This window comes from Centroberyx affinis, unplaced genomic scaffold (assembly GCF_046629955.1).
Source record: "Centroberyx affinis isolate AG114_WGS23_722 - 3 ecotype Tasmania unplaced genomic scaffold, CSIRO-AGI_Caff_v1 ptg000464l_1, whole genome shotgun sequence".
NCBI lineage: Eukaryota > Metazoa > Chordata > Actinopteri > Beryciformes > Berycidae > Centroberyx > Centroberyx affinis.
Genome location: NW_027279124.1, coordinates 104,589 through 123,001, shown reverse-complemented (window position 1 = coordinate 123,001; position 18,413 = coordinate 104,589). Strand labels below are relative to the sequence as shown.

Below are 18,413 nucleotides of genomic sequence, written 5' to 3'. Positions count from 1 at the left end.
ATGCTGTCTTTCATTTCAATCGATCTCTCATCTCCATATCAACCCTGTCTTCACCCTCCACTCCCTCAACCCCCCGGCAGGTACCCAGCATGCAGCAGGAGCTGTGGCTGCAGGCCAAGTCTCAGGTGCTGTCCTCCATCAAGTCCTCCATCAAGCCTTTTTCTGCACTGAGAGCTGCCTCTGCTGCTTCTTTCCATCCATTGTCCTCTACTGCCAGACCCTCCCATCCCCTTGTCAGAGCTACTGATTACAACCCCCAGGCCACCATGTCCCTCAGTGGTTCATTTCCTAACAACAATAATCACACACATACCAATGTCCTGCTGGCCCCCAGGACCCCCAGCCTCGGCCTCCACAGCAGGACGACAAACAACACCCCACAGAGCCACCATAAAAGAGGTCAGTTCTACCATTACAACACAGGCCACTGTGGTCAGTAACAAGACATCCGCTCTGTATGACCAATTCAACAGTGTTGTGATATGACATTCACCATGGTCTAACACATCTTACAAGGACTAGTGTTGACATGATTTCTCTATGATAGATAATGGAGTCAAGACTGAGTTCAAGCGCAGCAGTTCAGCTGAAGTATCTTCAGGGCAGTCAAACCCCATCAAGGCTTCCAGGACTCACCAGGAGCTACACAAGGAACTACTACTGGCCCACACAAAGTAGGTACCATAGATAGGAACAAAGAAATACAATAAATAGATATGTTAACCTATTTGAAGAAAGATTAAAATGGCAAAATCCTCTACTGAAATATGTACTGGTACTCTGATGTGATTTCATGACTTTTTTTTCAAGAAGCATGATTCCTTTGCAATATGATGACATGGCCAAATGGCAAATGAAACATAATTAGCAACAAATCTATTTTGCTAGATTGTACTATTTGGAAGGTCCTAAATGCCACGTAATGACTTGTGTTAACTTTTGTGTCCATCATTAGAAAGCATTATAGTACCTTTCTCCCAAGTCTCTCTTCTCTAATACTGGCTTCATTAAGAATACATGAGGGTCTCTATCTTTCCCCAGCATGTGCTCTCTCACAAACTGCAATCATACACCTTCTCTCCATGGTGCCCCAGTTCTTTAAGCCACTGGGAGCATGAAGCAGTGTAAAGTGATATTTATACTAACAACAGTGACTAACCTGAGCCCACCACTTGCTTGTATTGATAGCACACAAAGGTAATTGTATGCACCCTGCTAATTTGATTGTGCAGTTACAAAATTCAAACCTGAAAGTCATAAATTTTTACAACAATAATGCATAAATCTATTTTAGCATGTTGAGAAGTTTATGATGATTCTGTGACCTTATATTAAGGCATGGCCAAAATCTCCTTTAAACCTGCAATAAGGGATATCAGACCTCATAATCAATCCTGAAACTGTGCACTATGTGGAAATTCATTGAGACATAATGATATCAACCAATATCCACACACACGGGCCAGCTCTGCTGCTGTTTTCACATCTTTTGGTCTTGTGGTCAAATTCCGCTCCGAAACGAAGCTCCTCCCAGGCCATTCAGTAGCTTTTCATCGTTACACTACCTTGAATTTATGAAAAGTAGATTAGAACTCAGAGACTGTTGATTTTCCTCAAGATATTTTATTGTACTGTTGTGCTGTAATCTAGCTCAAGATTAAACTGTAAAGCAAAGTTGGAGCTCCACATCAGACACTGGAGGTCAAAGGGGACAATGTTCCAGCAGAATTCACAATAGTAAACCAAGGAAATGTTGCAACTTAAGTTTAGTGGTGAAAACAGGAACGCACTTGACCCTGACCAACCTTTTTACTGAGATAATAGACAATTCTGGTGTGACTGGAGTGAATTTCCTTACTGTTTTACATCACTGTACATCGTTTTCCAGTGTTTTTATCACATTAAGAGATATTTGCCATTTTTCCTTCATCTTAGTTGTTTTTCAAAGTAAATATTTTGAAACAAATGCAGTCTAAATATTATGAGTAATTCCCAGTAAAGAGGTAGGAAGCAATTTAAAGCCATAATTGTGTAAAATCATGCTTTAAATGTCCCATATTGTGTAAAACAGGATTTCCCTTGCCTTGAGTTGGATGTGCTATCTAAACATCGTGAAAGTATCAAAACGCATGGTAGCCAACTATATCCACACAATCCATATTAGAAAACCGAGCCTCTGAATGAGCCGTTTGGACTTCCGTAACTTTGTGGAGTCACAAAGGTACACATTTTGTAAGAAATAGGCTAACAAAGCACGTAAGCCAATTAGAACAGAGGGGTTGTTAATATTAATGAGCCTTAAAGACACAGCAACAGAAATAGACTGTTCTTGGTAAGGCTCAGAGAGATGCTGGGTAATGAACATGCAAAAATGGATTCAGAGTGTTTTTGGTACATGACACCACACAAACAGCTTTTAATGGACCTGAAGACATAAAATAAAACAATGGAAAGTATAGAATATTTAATTAAGTAAAGTAATAATTAAAGTAGTAATTAAAGTATCTTGGTTGGCTTGAGTTGTGATTGACAGAATGTAGGTCCTACAGTAACCACATTAGCTATAGAACTGGCTAGTCACAAGATAATGCAGATGTCATAAATGGTCCAAGAGTTTTGACTACTCATTTGTAGTACTCAGATTTCAATACAGCTGGTTTCTGTGTTGTTCTGCTCATTCTACAGTGCAAATCTACAGTGCAAGAGTAATGAATAACTAAATTGGATTTGCATTTTGAAATTTGAGAAAAACGAAAAAGTACAATTGGTACAAGACTGTGTACACAACAGCCTTAGCTCGGTAAAGGACTACAATTTAGATGGTCCTTTATGCCACAGTGCCATTTTCAGTCAACTGGCCATTTCTCGCCTATAAAAATGGTTTTCTGCTGGATTGTAACCAATTGTACAGCATTTTACACATTTCCCAGGAGTAAAATGCTTGAAAGAACAATGGATCAGACTTACAAGGTAAGATCAAATATATTTCCAACAGCTGTGCAGGGTATTAGGATACTAGGGCTGTTATGCAGCACAGAGCTAGCTACTGTGTTAAATTGGTGCTGAGGAGAGCGTTACAGTGGAATGAACATAATAGCATAACACCTTTTCTGATCGTGTGATTGGTAGAGAGTTGGCAAGGCTTATGGGTGTTGTCTGATGATTAAAAAGCATATTTTTCAACCCAGATTGATTGTGAATGCCTTGATTCACCTCGTAGGAAATTATAAGCCTACTTGATACAGATCAGCTGTCATCAACAATAGAATGAAGCTGGATGGGTGTCTAACATGGGGAAAATCACTTGTTGAACCACTGTACCATGTGCCAGCTCTGTTGGTTGAAAGTTTTATTTTGGAGAGGAACAAGCATAAATCAGACAGGTAGTGAACCAGAAACCTTTGCTTTATTTTCATTTAATTTCACCTTTATTTATTCAGGGAGGACCAGTTGAGAGCAAGCTCTCTTTTTCATTACGCTCTTTTTCAGCTGATCGACATGCAGTAGACAGGCAAAGAAAAGAAAAGGGTCCATCTGCAGCCTGCAGACTCCCTACAAGACACGGCCCCACATGCTACGTCAGTACAAGAAACGCCCCTCACCCGCTACTACAGGAAACGCCCCCTCAGAGGAGGCAGAGGAGATCGCTAGAAGCTAACTGGCTATCAAAAGACCGCTGATTCTATGCTATTTGGTTAGCAACTTAAATTAGCTAAGTCAACTCTGATGCTATGCTATGTAGTTAGCAAGCTATGACAAGTGAAAAACAATCGTTTTCAAGTTTTTTTGCCTTCTGCAAAGTAAAGCTGCGTGAAACTAGCCACAATAAGGAATTTCTTAGCCTTCAAAATAAAAGTCTTGATGTTTTAACGAAATGGTATTTCTCTTGTTGATAATAAATACAAACATGTTAATCACAGAACCCCCTCCAAGAAATTGTGATAGTGACAATGCAGATGCGGTTGATGTATAAACTGCATTAATTCACACAGAAAGAGGAAAAAAAGTACACATTCAGCTAGTGTGGCTGGGAAAACTACATTTTGTACCTCTTTGAAATGGGAAAATTGAATGAATGAAATTGAATTCAATGAAATTGAATTCAATTAAATTGAATCTGCAGGAGGAGAGGGATAAGAAAATGTATAGATATTAGAAACTTATCATCATTGTAAGTGCGTTTGTATATTCTTACTTCTTGTATCAAGAGCTCTATCAGTGAATTAAGTATAATTAGACTACTTCAATTTGTTTTTTGGTGGTGGGGTTATTCTTTAGTTATTTAGGATTAGCCCAATTGTAAACCAAGAGTTTTTAAACTAAATAAATGGGGTTTTTTTTGTTCTACATTGTTATTTCAAAATACATTTATTTGTCATTCCAAGTTCTATGCAAAGTACTCTGTTATATCAAAGTGACAAGGAAATTATACTGTTCATTACAATAAAACAGTAATACAGCATGCCCCCTATCTTTCTGGACATTAAAGGGGGATTTCTGCAGTCAGAAAGCCTACGTCGTCCTCTTAAACATTTTGCTACATTAGAAAAAAAGGAAATGACTGGTTGCTCCATATTGTCAAACTAGGGTAAAAAATGTGTCGGGTGCTCTTGGAAAACGGGGAAAAAAGAGTGCTACAAACAAAAGGACAATCCAGGCACTCCAAATATAAAAATATAACCACGAGGAAGGAAATATTTAAAAAGCCTTTATTGTAGTGGCTAAATCATTAAAAAAGCCAACATGTATCAGCCACTGTAGGTCTTCTTCAGGGCTTTAAAAACAGACAACACGGATGTGGCCTCACCTATATAATAGCAACAGCCAATGGGAGGCAGTCACATGACCCAGATAACATGACAGGTGAAACAAATTGAAAATAATGAAAAAAATAATAAATAAAATGAAATAACATGAGATGAGATTACACAGAAATATTACATGTACATCATAAACGGGAAATAGGTACCCATATATAGGTTTTTCATAGGCTGTGAGAAAAAAGGATACTGTAACGCATCTAGTCGATGGATCCAAAAAGCTTCCCTTTGGTTAAGTTTCCATATTCTGTCACCCCCCCTGACCAAAGGTTTAATGTGCTCAATGCCCTCTATGTGCAATAAAGAATCATTAGCATTGTGGCATTCACTAAAGTGTCTAGCCATGGGGTAATCGCGATTCCTAATTCTAATGTCATATTTATGCTCAGCAAGGCGATCCCTCAGGCGTCTTTTTGTACGACCTATGTAGAAAAAACCTTCCACACATGGACAAGACAGACGGTATATGACAAAAGTAGTGTTACAGTTAATGAACTCCCTCCCCAAGCCCCGCCCACCACTGTGCCCCGGATTAACCAGTCACAGCACAGATTCACCTCCCACCTGACCGGGATTACCTAATAGGAGTGATTCGTCTGTACCCCAGGGATTGCAATGCAAACATTTGAAAGTGCCAACCGGTTTGGTCAATCAAGTACCTTTTCAAATTCAAGTTTATTATCACATACATTTAAAAAGTACAATGTACATTCAAATGCAATGAAATGCATCTGCCCTGGCTCTATCTCAGCCCTTAAAAACTAGATATAAATAAATAAGAATAAATAATTAAAAAAAAAAACAATAAATAAGAGATCCCACAAATAATAATCACTAAGAGTTATGTAAAGCGCTACTGTTCAGTTATCTAACCGCCTGGGGGTAAAAACTGTCTTTGAGGCGGCTGGTCCAAGCTCTGATGCTCTGTAGGCATTCTCCTGAGGGAAGGAATGAAAACAGACCATGTGCTGGGTGGCTGCTGTCCTCCAGAATACTCAGGGCCTTCCTTCTACAGCGGGAGGTGTCAATGTCCTGAATCTGTGGCAGTGGTGTTCCTATGATTTTTGAAGCCGTTTTTACTGTCCTCCTCAGTTGTTTGTGGTCTTGTTCAGTCAGGTTGCCAAACCACACCAGTATGCCTCCAGTAAGGATGCTCTCTATGGTAGCCCAGTAGAAATTTACAAGGGTATTTCTGGACATTCCATATTTTTTAAGGCATCACAGAAAGTATAGTCTCTGTTGTGCCTTCTTAATGACACAGCTGGTGTTTAGAGACCAGGAGAGGGAGTCTGAAGAATCTGAAGTTATTCACAATTTCAACAGGGACATCATTGATGTAAACTGGTGGCTGCACAGTTTTGGACTTCCTAAAATCAACAATTATCTCCTTTGTTTTCTCAACATTTAGGGAGAGGTTGTTGTCTTGACACCGTATTGATAGGTCCCTCACCTCTTTCCTATAGGCGTCCTCATTGTTGTCATTTATCAGTCCAATCACTGTGGTGTCGTCCGCAAATTTCACAATGCTGTTATTATGATATTTGGCAACACAGTCATATGTGAACAGACTGTAGAGTAAGGGACAAAGGCAACAACCCTGCGGTGCTCCTGTGTTGAGAACTATGGTAGAAGAGTAGCTGGTATCTACTCTCACTGTCTGAGGTCTGCCTGTCAGAAAGTCATGTAACCACTCACAGATGGAATGACAAAGACCAAGGTCCCTGAGCTTTAACACCAATTTACAAGGTACAATGGTATTAAATGCAGAGCTGTAGTCAATAAACAACATTCTGACATAGGCGTTTTTACCTTCAAGATGTCTAACACAGTATGCACAGCATACTTCCACAGATCTATTTGACCGATAAGCAAACTGTAGCGGATCAAGGTTGGCCGGTATGTTAAGATTTATGTATGTCTTAACTAATTTTTCAAAGCATTTCATTATTACTGAGGTTAAAGCAACAGGTCTGTAATCATTAAGACAGGATACAGGTGTTTTTTTGGGGACAGGCACAATAAGGGTTTTCTTAAAGCATGTAGGAACCACACAGAGTGACAATGACAGGTTAAAAATGTACGTAAAAAGATACGATAGCTGACTAGAGCAGGTCTTAAGGACACGAGATGGGATACCGTCTGGGCCGGCAGCTTTGCGTGCTTTGACAGATTTAAAAACCTTACTCACGCCATCCTCTGTCACTTGGTGTGTTGCCTCGTTGAGTGAATGCTCAACAAGATTTTGTGCATTTTCTGGTGGTCCTGAGTCACACTCAAAGCGGGCATAGACCCTGTTCAGGTCATCCGGGAATGAAGCGGTGGTGTTGGTAAAACCGCCCAGCTTGGGTTTGTAGTCCGTTATCGCTTGCAGTCCCTGCCACATCCGCCTGGAGTCCCCGCCGGTGTAATGCTGTTCTAGTTTATCCTGGTGTTGTTTTTTGGCTGACTTCATGGCTTTCCTCAGCTTGTACCTGGCTACCTTGTAGCGGTCCTTATCCCCTGCTTTAAAAGCGGTAGTCCTTTATTTCAATCTCAGCCGAATGTCACTATTAATCCAAGGTTTCTGGTTCGGATAGGAGCGGATGGTAGAAGTGGGAATACAGGTGTCCACACAGAATTTAACATAGTCAGTAACTGTTTCGGCATATTCGTTCAGGTTCAGAGGGTTCCTGAACACCGACCAGTCAGTTGAAGTTTTTATCTGCTGGAAGATATGAATGCATGAGCCTGTCCCTAAGAGTGGGGGCGCGTCTAAAAGAAATAACAGGGGGTTCAGGGAAAACTTTACTCAAAAAAGTGTCACTCTCAATGATGGCCCAGTTGCTTTTAACGATCCGTTTGACTTGTTCAGCATGTGTACTATATGTGGTGACAAAAAATGGACGAGACTGACGTGCAGGCTTGCGTCTGATGTTTTTTTTTTTGAAGAGTATCCCGCTCAAGTGACTGTGCTCTGTCAAAAGCCTGCTTAATCACCCTGGGTTTGTAAGCTCTCTTTGAAAAACCTATTGGACATGGCCTCAGCCTGTTCAACAAAATCAGTCTCACAATTACAAATACGCCATAGGCGTTGGAATTGGCCATATGGGATGTTATCTTTGAGGTGGTGGGGGTGAAAAGAATCCGCTCTGAGGATGGTGTTGCACGAGGTACTCTTCCTAAAGAGAGTGGTATGCAACTGTCCCTCAGCCCCCTTAAAAATAGTTAAATCCAAAAAATGAATGCTGTGCTGAGAGTAGTCAATAGAGAGCCTAATATTGTGATTAATGGAGTTCAAATATTTATGAAAATCCAAAAGTTGAGTCTCACTGCCATCAAAAACTATTAACACATCATCAATACAGCAGCCATACCAGGTGATACAATTAACAGGATTCAAAACATATTCCTTTTCCCACAAGCCCAGAAATAATTTTGCTACATTATTAATTATTAGTTACAGAGATTTCACGATTCACAACTGTGTTTTTAGTGCCAGCCTCGTAGGGACTTTTCTTGTACTGACGTAGTCGGTGGGGGCGTGTCTTGTAGCGAGTCTGCAGGCTGCAGATAGACCTACTTGAAAGAAGACGTTTCCCGAATGGAAGGTGGCTGACAGACCTGCGAGACATTCAAAGAAATTTACCGCGAGGCCGCGAGTTTCAAAACAAGGTCCGGGGATTTTTCAGCTTAAAAGAGTAAAACCTCTGTAGAGTAGAATGGAGTTCCACCACAGCACCACACCAACACACCAACATTTAAAACGAAAGTATCCTGGAGCCACTTCTGAAACTGATAGTAGTTGGTGAGTAACGTTTATGCTACCTGGCTATCGGTGACGGAGTAACATGACTACAGACCTCATATGCTGAAGCTCTGGCTAGTTATGCTTAGGTAACGACTGACCTGAGAGGATAAATATAACTGACAGCTCTCATCTCCAAACAAAACTTTTTCATAAAACTTAGCCATAAATCCACAGTCTGCTATTTTCTTTGCCACTAAATTCATATTTATGTGAAGAGTATTTTATAATTTTGAATTTAACAAAGGTGCTCAAATAACAGTTACACAATGTTAAAGAACAAGCCCATAGTTAAAGTAGTAAATTCATCTGGTCTGTCACCTCTACTTGTTATATATACACATATATATTGTTTGTCTATTACTGAATAAAATTCATCAATACATTTCTGTATTATCAACACCTAAGACAATATTATTCTATCATAACATACAAAGGTGTATAGATGATTTTCTCCTTGAAATCTTGACAGAAAGCATCCTCCACCTGCTCCTCGAAGACTTGAGAGCTCAATAAAGCTTTAAATTTTGAGCCGCTTGATTCAGTTTTATTTTGTTATGACTAATGTAACTAAGAAAATAATCGTTAGATTAATTGATTAATCATAAAAATAGTTGACAGATTAATCGACTACCAAAATAATCGTTAGTTGCAGCCCTATAAGACACAAGTTACAACTGACAAATGAGACGACAGACATCAGCTCATAGGACCCACGTACATTCAGATTGCATAGTATCATACAGAAGATGTTTAAAACGATCAAATGGAATCAAGCTATTCAATTTTAGCAAGCTCTGCAGGCTATTCCATTTATGTGGGGCATAATAATCAAATGCAATTTTTTCTAGTTCTGTGCTGCCACAAGGAATATTTAAAACCAGATAATCTTGTGTACGAGTGTGGTACATACTTGCAAAAAACTGGTTAGATAACCAGGCAATTTATAAACAGCATGCAGTGCTGCTCCCTTCTCAAAGCCAATGCCAAGCCAGTCTTAATTGTTCTCCAGAATTTTGCTGGATTTCTGCTACATTCTGGTAAGGTAGAGACATAAAAAGATAATTTGGCTTTAGTATCATTGCAAGGCACTTATTTCGAAGGTAACGAAAATGAGTCTGAACCCAACCCATAAGCATGCACTTTGCTCCAAGAGATGTCCCTTGCCTGTAACATCTCTGAGATATCAGAGGTACCAGTGGTTACTTCTGTTCTTTATTCTCAGTTTCTTAAAAGGGGCGTGTTTATCTGCGACAGAGTTAAAAACCTTGATAAAATAGTTTAAAGCTATACAATGGTCAGGGATAGCAGTCGTATAAGTGATGTCACTGAAATACAAGTCATGTAAAAAAGCTTGTTCCACAAAATTTTTAAAATTTCTTTTTACTATAATATGAGATTGAGACTTTTGATGTCTAGTGTCTCTGACACAGGCTATTGGACAGTGGTCACTAAAATTGAGTGGGTGAACACTGCTAGATTTAAAATTGTGTGGCCTGTTTGTTAAAATAATATCCAGTAGGGTGGCTTTCTCAGGATTCTTCAGGAGGTGAAGAAATTAGCTGTGTGAGGTTCAAATTGTTACACGAGTCTTTTAAGACATCAGACGCATTAGAAAGCCAGTCGAGGTTAAGATCCCCCATTAATAAAATTTCAGAATTTTCGGGTGGAGATATCAATTTAATTATATTATCAATCATGCTAGACTGTGCAGAAGGTGGACGATAGGCCCCTATAACCTAACCAACAACCTTCCACAGATGTCACTCTTCCCCAAAAAAACACTTAAGGCTAAATATTCAAAGCACTTTAGCTGGCTTTGTTTATAAGAAGATATCAGAGGTAAGATGCCCCCTCGTGTCTCAGCTGTCACGGAGTTCCAGAATACGTGCAGTCCAGTTTTTTTGGGGGGTTTTTTGGGAGGGGGGGGGGCATTTTACAGCAGAGAGAGACAGAAACGACAGGGCAGAGACAGGGGATGATACTTGCCACTGCAACTACGACTCAGCCCAAACGGAACGTGCTCCACTGGTTAACCCCCGGGGCACCCTGGAACTTCTTTTTAAATAGATTGGTATTAGCATTCAAATGCCACTTTGTAAAACATGATTGTTGGCTTCTCATTCACAGTGATGGCTGACCATTACCGACCAAATCAGAAGTCTCGCGAGTTGGTTTCTATGCCGTTGGAGTTGAATCTGAACGCATGAGCCTGAGAGGTATGCCAAAACTGATTTAAAAATATCCTTAATCATGGCCCATGCATGTAAAAATAGTCAGCATAAACAATGAAACACAAAATGAAAACTGGGAAAAAATACACAAAAAACTCAAATCACCCTGAATTTGTCCTTTAAGTTAAGCAAATTTACAGTGCACAAGTTCCGGGGTTAAAGGAATAGTTCACCCAAAAATGAAAATTAAATTATCTACTCTCCCTCATCCCAGCTGACATTCTGGTTAGTCCATAAAACAATCCCGGAGCTTCCTAGCACAACTTCGTAGCAGCATTCTTCAAAACGAGTACAGATCCTGTACAGGCCCATGGCACGTGTGTTGAATTCCACTAGCTGCGGCCACACTGATCCGTTGGAAAATGGACAGAATTATTGACGGACAGATTTCTGTCCATTCGGCTGTTTTGGAATGTCAACATGGTGGGAGAGGCAGAAATGCAGTAGCTTAGCTTCGCTCATAACGGTGCTACTTCATAGAAACAAGTTAAATTCACTTGAACACATTGCTTTATCACTCACATTGGGTTGAAAATAGGAAAGAAGAATTTAGTTTCTTCTTTCTCAACATTTTCACAACACAACCTGTCAGCTCCGTGGCTCAGATTAAACTGTCTGTGCTTGTCATTTGATTGTGCGTTTGTTTAATGTGGCCTGGCATCCCGGTTGAGTGGAGTTTTCCATTTTTAAGCACTGTGATTGGCCCAAAGGTCCAAAAACCACCCAGCTGGAAAACTTTGGTCATAAAACGAACTGAGCCAGTAGTTTAAGCTCCTAAAACAGGTACAAACACCGGTACTGCTGTGTATTTATTTTTTCAGAACCGGAACGCGTGTTACATCTTCAAATTCACTCCCGGAATGGCGTACCGGTGTGTTCTGGCCCAATGACCCCCTTGATATGGCCTAGATTTGTTTCCTCTGTCTAGAGACTCAGGGCCATGTCTTAGTCAAAGACACTCTCTAGAGGCCATCTCACGTAGCGTCATCACAAAGCGCTACCCGACTATATCCGAATATACCAGACTGTTTGGTCGAACTAGCTGGCTTCACGCTAGTGCGGGCGGACAGGGAGAAACAAAGCAGTAAGAAGTAACTCCAGATGGTGTAACCCAGGACACATCACTGTGAAGGCACGCATCTGTACTCAAGATATCAAGCTGTTGGCTGTGGGTTTGAGGCCATACTATCAGCCTTGAGAGTTTTCACATGCCATTGTTGTTGTTCGCGACTCTGAAATCACGGGATTACAAACACAACACCCCAGCGCCTTCATGACAATCAATGGAGACTTCAACCATGTCCCGCAGTCTTTCAGGAGACTGAACCCTGACTGACTTCACATAGTATGTGACCTGCAAAACAAGGGAGAACAAGATGTTGGACCTGCTGTATGCTAATGCATGATACAACCTGATACACCTTGTACCGACATACAAGCCTGTTGTCAGGCAGCAGTCAGCCACCACCAGGACTGTGTTGGTGTGGTCTGAGGAGGTCCTCCAGGTTTGTTTCCAGACCACGGACTGGGAGCTGTTCCAGGAGCACTACGGGGAGGACATCGAGGGTCTCTCGCACTGTATCACAGACTACATCAGTTTCTGTGAGAGCGGCGTTGTATCCAGTCCTATCAGACGTGGTGTTGAGCAACACTGAGGAACCGTGCTGTCACCTTTTCTATTCACCCTCTACACCTCAGACTTCCGCTTCAACTCCAGAACGTGCCAGAAGTTCTCTGATGACTCCTCCGTTGTTAGCTGTATCACAGAAGACAATGAGGAAGAGTACAAAGACCTGATTGAGAACTTTGTTGAATGGTAGAAAGTAGAGCCCTGCACGGGCCTCAAATTTAGGCCCTAGACATTCAGGCCCGAGCCCGTTTTTTTTTTTTTTTAACTTAAAAACCTAATGTGTTTGATCAATTTCGAATAGCTTATTAAATCAACACCATACAAAATACTTTCAAAGCATTACCAATATTAAATGTGTCAGTTCAAATGTTTATCAGAAAAAGGTTGAGCTTTTTAACAGGATCGGAGCCGCAGCTCTGGAGATACGCATGACTTCTATTTTTGACGGACTACTACGCGTCCGTCTGTTCCGTATTTTAGCCATATTAATGTATATAAATAATAGTTTGCTCATTGTAGTTATTTATCACCATGTCAGTTAGGAAAATAGAGGATACATGGATCAATGTCGCTTAAATATGTTGGAGATGAAGTTATCCACGGAGAGCCACTGAGAAGCTTCTATTTGGCAACAGTACATCTACACTCATAAAAAGGGACATAAGTACTCTTCTATGATACATTAATGTTCCTCACAGTACAACGTGAGTTGTTTATAGAACAATAAGCAAAACTGGATAACTGTGGTGACTTAGGTAAAACATAGACATAGGTAAAATAATAGATACGCGCAACAGAACGGGCAGAGCGCAGGCAGAACCGTAACGGAGCTGCTCCGTTACGTAAACAGAACGCATGCTGTGTACGATCAAAAGCTTCACCGAAGAACATGGCTAGAGTCCATTTTCTCAAGAACAGAACAGTAACGTTAGTCCATGAGGCCAGTGCTTGCTTGGAAGTGACAGGAGGACGTGTGTGCGCGCCAGGCAGACTGTGTCTTCTGTGCGTTTCTTTGATTGGTATGCCTATTGATTTCAAGTCCCAAGCTCAAAAAAAAGAAAAGAAACGGGCCCGACCCGAGCCCGAGTTAGTGATGTGAAAATCGGCCCAAAGCCCGGCCCGAATCTATCATAGCCTCGGGGCCCCGTCGGGCTCGGGCCAGAATGCAGGGCTCTAGTAGAAAGTAACAGGAGTAGAGCAAACGCATTCTTGATTTTGTTATTTTCATAGGATTTGTTGACGGTAAGCAATGCATTAAAAAACACCAGCCTTATCCTTTAAGTTGTTTTGGAGAGGGCTTCTACGCCATTCCGCTGTGGAGCTCAGGGCCTGTTGTAACTTCACCCGAGTTTCAGCTGGCATTTGGGTGGGATAGATAATGACTGAATTTTCATTTTTGGGTGAACTATTCCTTTAATGAGTAACTAAACCCTAAACCCCAAACCCAAACCTGTGATGAAGCCTGACACCTAATGGTGAAAAGTAGGGTACTACACTGCTCATCTGTTATTGGCTGGTCTTTTTGCCTGTTGTACTCTGTGACATATGTGACATCACCTGGCACAAACACCAGCCAATAGCAGATGAGCAGTGCAGTACCCTACTTTTCACCATTAGGTGTCAGGTTTCACCACAGATTTTGGTGGGGTATGGTTACTCTTTAAGTGTGCAAGTATGTTTGTATCTATCTTGCTCAATAACATAGCCAATATGAATACTACAAGATATAGCAAAGTGGATTTCAGGATTTCTCTCTCACACAGCACCTACCTGAACTGTAAAATGTGCACTCGCTTACCAACGCTGATTAAGACTTAGCACAAAACCCTCCCTCCCCATATTCAGCAGGATAGGTGAGACTCCCCTACTTCAAGGTAAGTCTAAACTCGATAACATGAACTGGAAACTTGGTTGACATTGATTATTTTTGGACATTTATTTAATCAAATTGTATGAATTCTTCCCTTTTTTGTATTTAGGTCTAATATGATTTGTCAATCCAATATGAATTAAATTCACCAAAATTACCAATAGCATAAAATAAAATAAAAATCTGTCACAATCTTTACAATAAACACTTCTCTTTGCAGTAAAATCAATAAACACTCTTAAAGCTTAATGTCAAAACAAAATATTCTTTACATTAACGTCAGTATTTCAACTTGTCTCACTTCACAAAAGTGTTCGGTAATAAATCCATCAAATTATTTCTGAGTTTCCGAAAAAGTCCATGTTTACACTCAACCCTAACCCTAAACAAAAACAATAACTGACTTTTAACTGATCACGTCTCAGTCACTTCTCCAATGTTAAACTTACAACTTAAACATATACCTCTGGTATACAATAATGAACAAGAACCAACCACTCTGTTGAGATGAAATGACTCACAACAAGATGAGGTGAGATGAACTGAGATGAGTTGCTGGGAGAATGTTGTCTGGATGGCAGGGGAATCTCTCTCCTTGTAAATGGTTCTGATGAGTTTGATCTCTGGTGTATCTCCTGCAACGCAACGTGCAACTCTCACTGCTATCACTGCCAGAATCTGCTCACAGGACCAGGCAACCACCGCAGAATCCTCTTCAATCCCGAACAGTAACTCAGTTCCAATCAAAACCCATTCAGCGCTCAGTCAGCTTCCTCCAAAACTCCCAAAAACTGAAACAACGCTCTCCATGGCATGGAAACAAGTAAACCCGCTGATGGGGGTAAATAGTCCATATCAAAATGTCTAAGAATAAACTTTGCTCTTCCACAGTCCAACAAATTATGTCTTCTCTTGAAACTCACAGTACTGACGAAGCCTCTGTTGTTTCAGTCTATGACCATTTCCAAAACACTAATCCGCCATTGTTCCACACCAGCAAATTATCCACAGCAGCTATGAAACGAATACTTTGTCACTTAACAAAGAGTCCACAAAACTTCAGCATGGCCTCCCGTTTCGATATCTATTTTATTTGAAGGTAATAATTAATTTCACTTCAGCACTAGACAACAGAGTTTTTACTCATCCCGGCCCTTTTCTCATCTTCTCTCCTCTGCAGCTTTTTTTGTCACACCCCATCATGCAGGATTCTGATAGCAAATAGCAAATACACAATCTTAACTCCTGATAGGGCAGGCTGAACACGCCTGTCCAAAACAGCTTCACTAAAGGAAGATTCAGAATAAAAGTCTATAGGAATACTTGAATACCCTACACTTTGGTACTTGGCTTGAGCAGTTGTGAGCTAGTTGTGTTGGCTCAGTTGTTTGGACATATTCTTGTATGTATATTTGTATATTGTATATTTACCTACCTGTGACATACTTACCTCTGTATACTCCTGCTTTTCTTTTTCTCAATTTCAATCACCTTGAATAAAAGGAGCTTAAACGGTACATCCTGACTCTGTTTCTTTTGAGGGGAGTTTGGCTGTCTGTTTAGCTGCGTACACATTCACAAGCAGTGACAACGGAATACTTACGTATATTTACAACATTATTTAGCACAAATCTTTACTCCAGCCATTTTCAAAAACATTCATGCTTGCACGCACCCAGAGCTTGCACATTCACGTGACTCTTCCCCCTGTGTTTACACCACTAGACATAGGTCTAAGTCACAGAAACTGAAAGAACTCTGCTTAAAGTCACTTATAACAGAATACACAGAATGGAGCACAGCATTAGTATTACTACTGGAGGTCTGGTAATGTAGTTTTTACCTGAGTGATTTTAATCTTGTTCTTTATCAATATATTTGTCATTATTACAGAGCACGCGTCCCTGTGGGAGTACTGTTACCAAGCAATTTTCAAATAAATGGTAATAACATTAAAAGTATGTTTACTGTTTATTTACTAATATCTAATGAGTTACTAATTAGTAATTAGGTACTTGTAAGCCCATACAAGATAACTGTAATTGTTTGTAGACTTTGTTTTTTTTAGACTTGTTTTGACTTTTAACAGAAATTCTAAAAGTCCTACAAATGTTTTACAACTCTTTATGATAGTAATAAAAGCAGGTTTACAACTTACTTCATATTAACAAAAGTTTGGCTATTAATAGGTAATTGCGCAAGTACAAAAACTTTTAATGTTAACAGATTACTAATTTTTTATTAGTCTTTTAAATTTACTACAATTGATAAAGGATTTCAAACATGGTAATTATTAATTGTTGGTTCATAGGAAACAATTACAAATCCACACTTATTTATGAAATGTTTAGGCATATAATACTAAGCTGTTAAAGCTGCACTAAGCAATTTTCCGATCACTAGAGGGTGACAGAAACCACAACAAATTTGTAAATAAACCACAGCAAAGCTGCTGGACTTCGGAGGCCCGAAAGCACAAACCTCGCGAAGGAATAGCTAAGCTAAACGTACCAATGAAGAAGTGTCGCTGGTTACCAGTCTCGCTTTGCCAGAATTTTCTCCCGCTGAAGGTTACATGTCCCACAAAGTGAAGAGGTAGGTAGCGAGTTTACTAATTTAACAAGTTTACTTGCTCGCTTCAACGATTCTGCCATTACGATAATTTTCTCAGGAATGAGAGGGGGTCCCAGGTGAAAAAATATTATACTTAAATTATACTTTTTAAAGAATGTACTAAGTACACTTAACTGTACTTTGTGCTTTTTTTGTCGCCTTCAAGTATACTTAAGTTTACTCAAGTAGTCCTTGAGTACTACTTGAGTACTACTTGAGTATACTTGAAGTGTAACTAGTATGCTAAATTGGCACAACTTTTTACAAACTTTAAGTGTACTGAAGTACACCAGTGAAAATATGATTTGTAAGCATTTGAAACACACTTGCAGTACAATTGTATTATAACACCAGTGTGTTGGAAATATACTTAAAAAGGCATTACAGTTCAATTGATAGTTGTGTAGAAGTGTATTTTGAACACACTGTTATCATACTATTATTACTTTTAAAGTGTGCTATTATGTTTATAAAAATGTATTTATAGTGAAGTTCTATCACAATTTAAGCATCATAAAGGCATGTACTTTAAGTATAAGGTTATTATACTATAATGTAGAGTAGAAGTGTATTTGAAGTGTATTTTATCACTGCTTATACTACATGATAGAAGTGTATTTTAAGTACAATACTGTTATACTGCAAGTACTGTATTAAGTGCTACAGAAGTATACTTACAATACGTCACTGTTATACTTCACATACACTTTAAACTACTTTCTGGTACCATTTTGGTACACTCCAAGTGTGCTATTCTGTTCCATGACAAATTGCACTTCAATTATCAGAAAAACACAATTTTATTGACATTAAAAGATTAATACAAATTTTACACACTTTACAGCTTTGTAAAACAAAAAAAACAATCTGTCTTCTGCTGATTCTTTGGAGGCGTTTAGAGACCTGGACTGCAGAGTTGCCCAGGAAAATCTGTAAAAATACAAAGAGGCAGATTAAAACACGGTAAATTACAACATTACAACAAGACATTACAGTGTACTCAAGCACTACTTGAGTACACTTGAGTACTGTCTTCATGGTAGCCACCAATCCTGGCAGCTCTAAAACAAGGACATAAAAAGGGGTCCAGGTGTAAATAACAAATTGAGACACAAAATAGCACATATATAAATGTCATTATACAACAGCGAAATCCGACCAAGTAATATGATTGACCAAGGCGCATTCCAACAGTGCTGATATTCAGCAATTACACTCTCTCTTTCTTTTGCACTCGCGCACTGTTGTATAAATGCAATAGATCACTTATGGTTAGTGCGTTCCTGGATAATCGCATCACTGCAGAGAGTACCTCCACCTGCAGTCTCGCTGTGATGTAAACAAAAAAAAAGACTGACAGACAGACCAACAGACACACACACACAAACAAACACACACGCTAGCGGTGCACAGGTTGACTCTGTCCTTCCTTTGAATCGTTTTAGATTGTCTACACAAGCCA

General features: G+C 39.8%; 1 protein-coding gene across 1 annotated transcript in view; it reads left to right on the top strand.

Annotated features, from left to right (window-relative positions):
* The first annotated feature begins 89 nt into the window (after nt 1–89).
* The window catches only part of LOC139642336 (uncharacterized), a 32,547-nt gene continuing 14,223 nt past the window's right edge, over nt 90–18,413 (top strand). Inside the window, exons 1-2 of the mRNA XM_071517136.1 lie at nt 90–432; nt 548–674. Coding sequence (XP_071373237.1) covers nt 90–432; nt 548–674 — 470 coding nt within the window. The remainder of the gene's footprint in view (nt 433–547; nt 675–18,413) is intronic.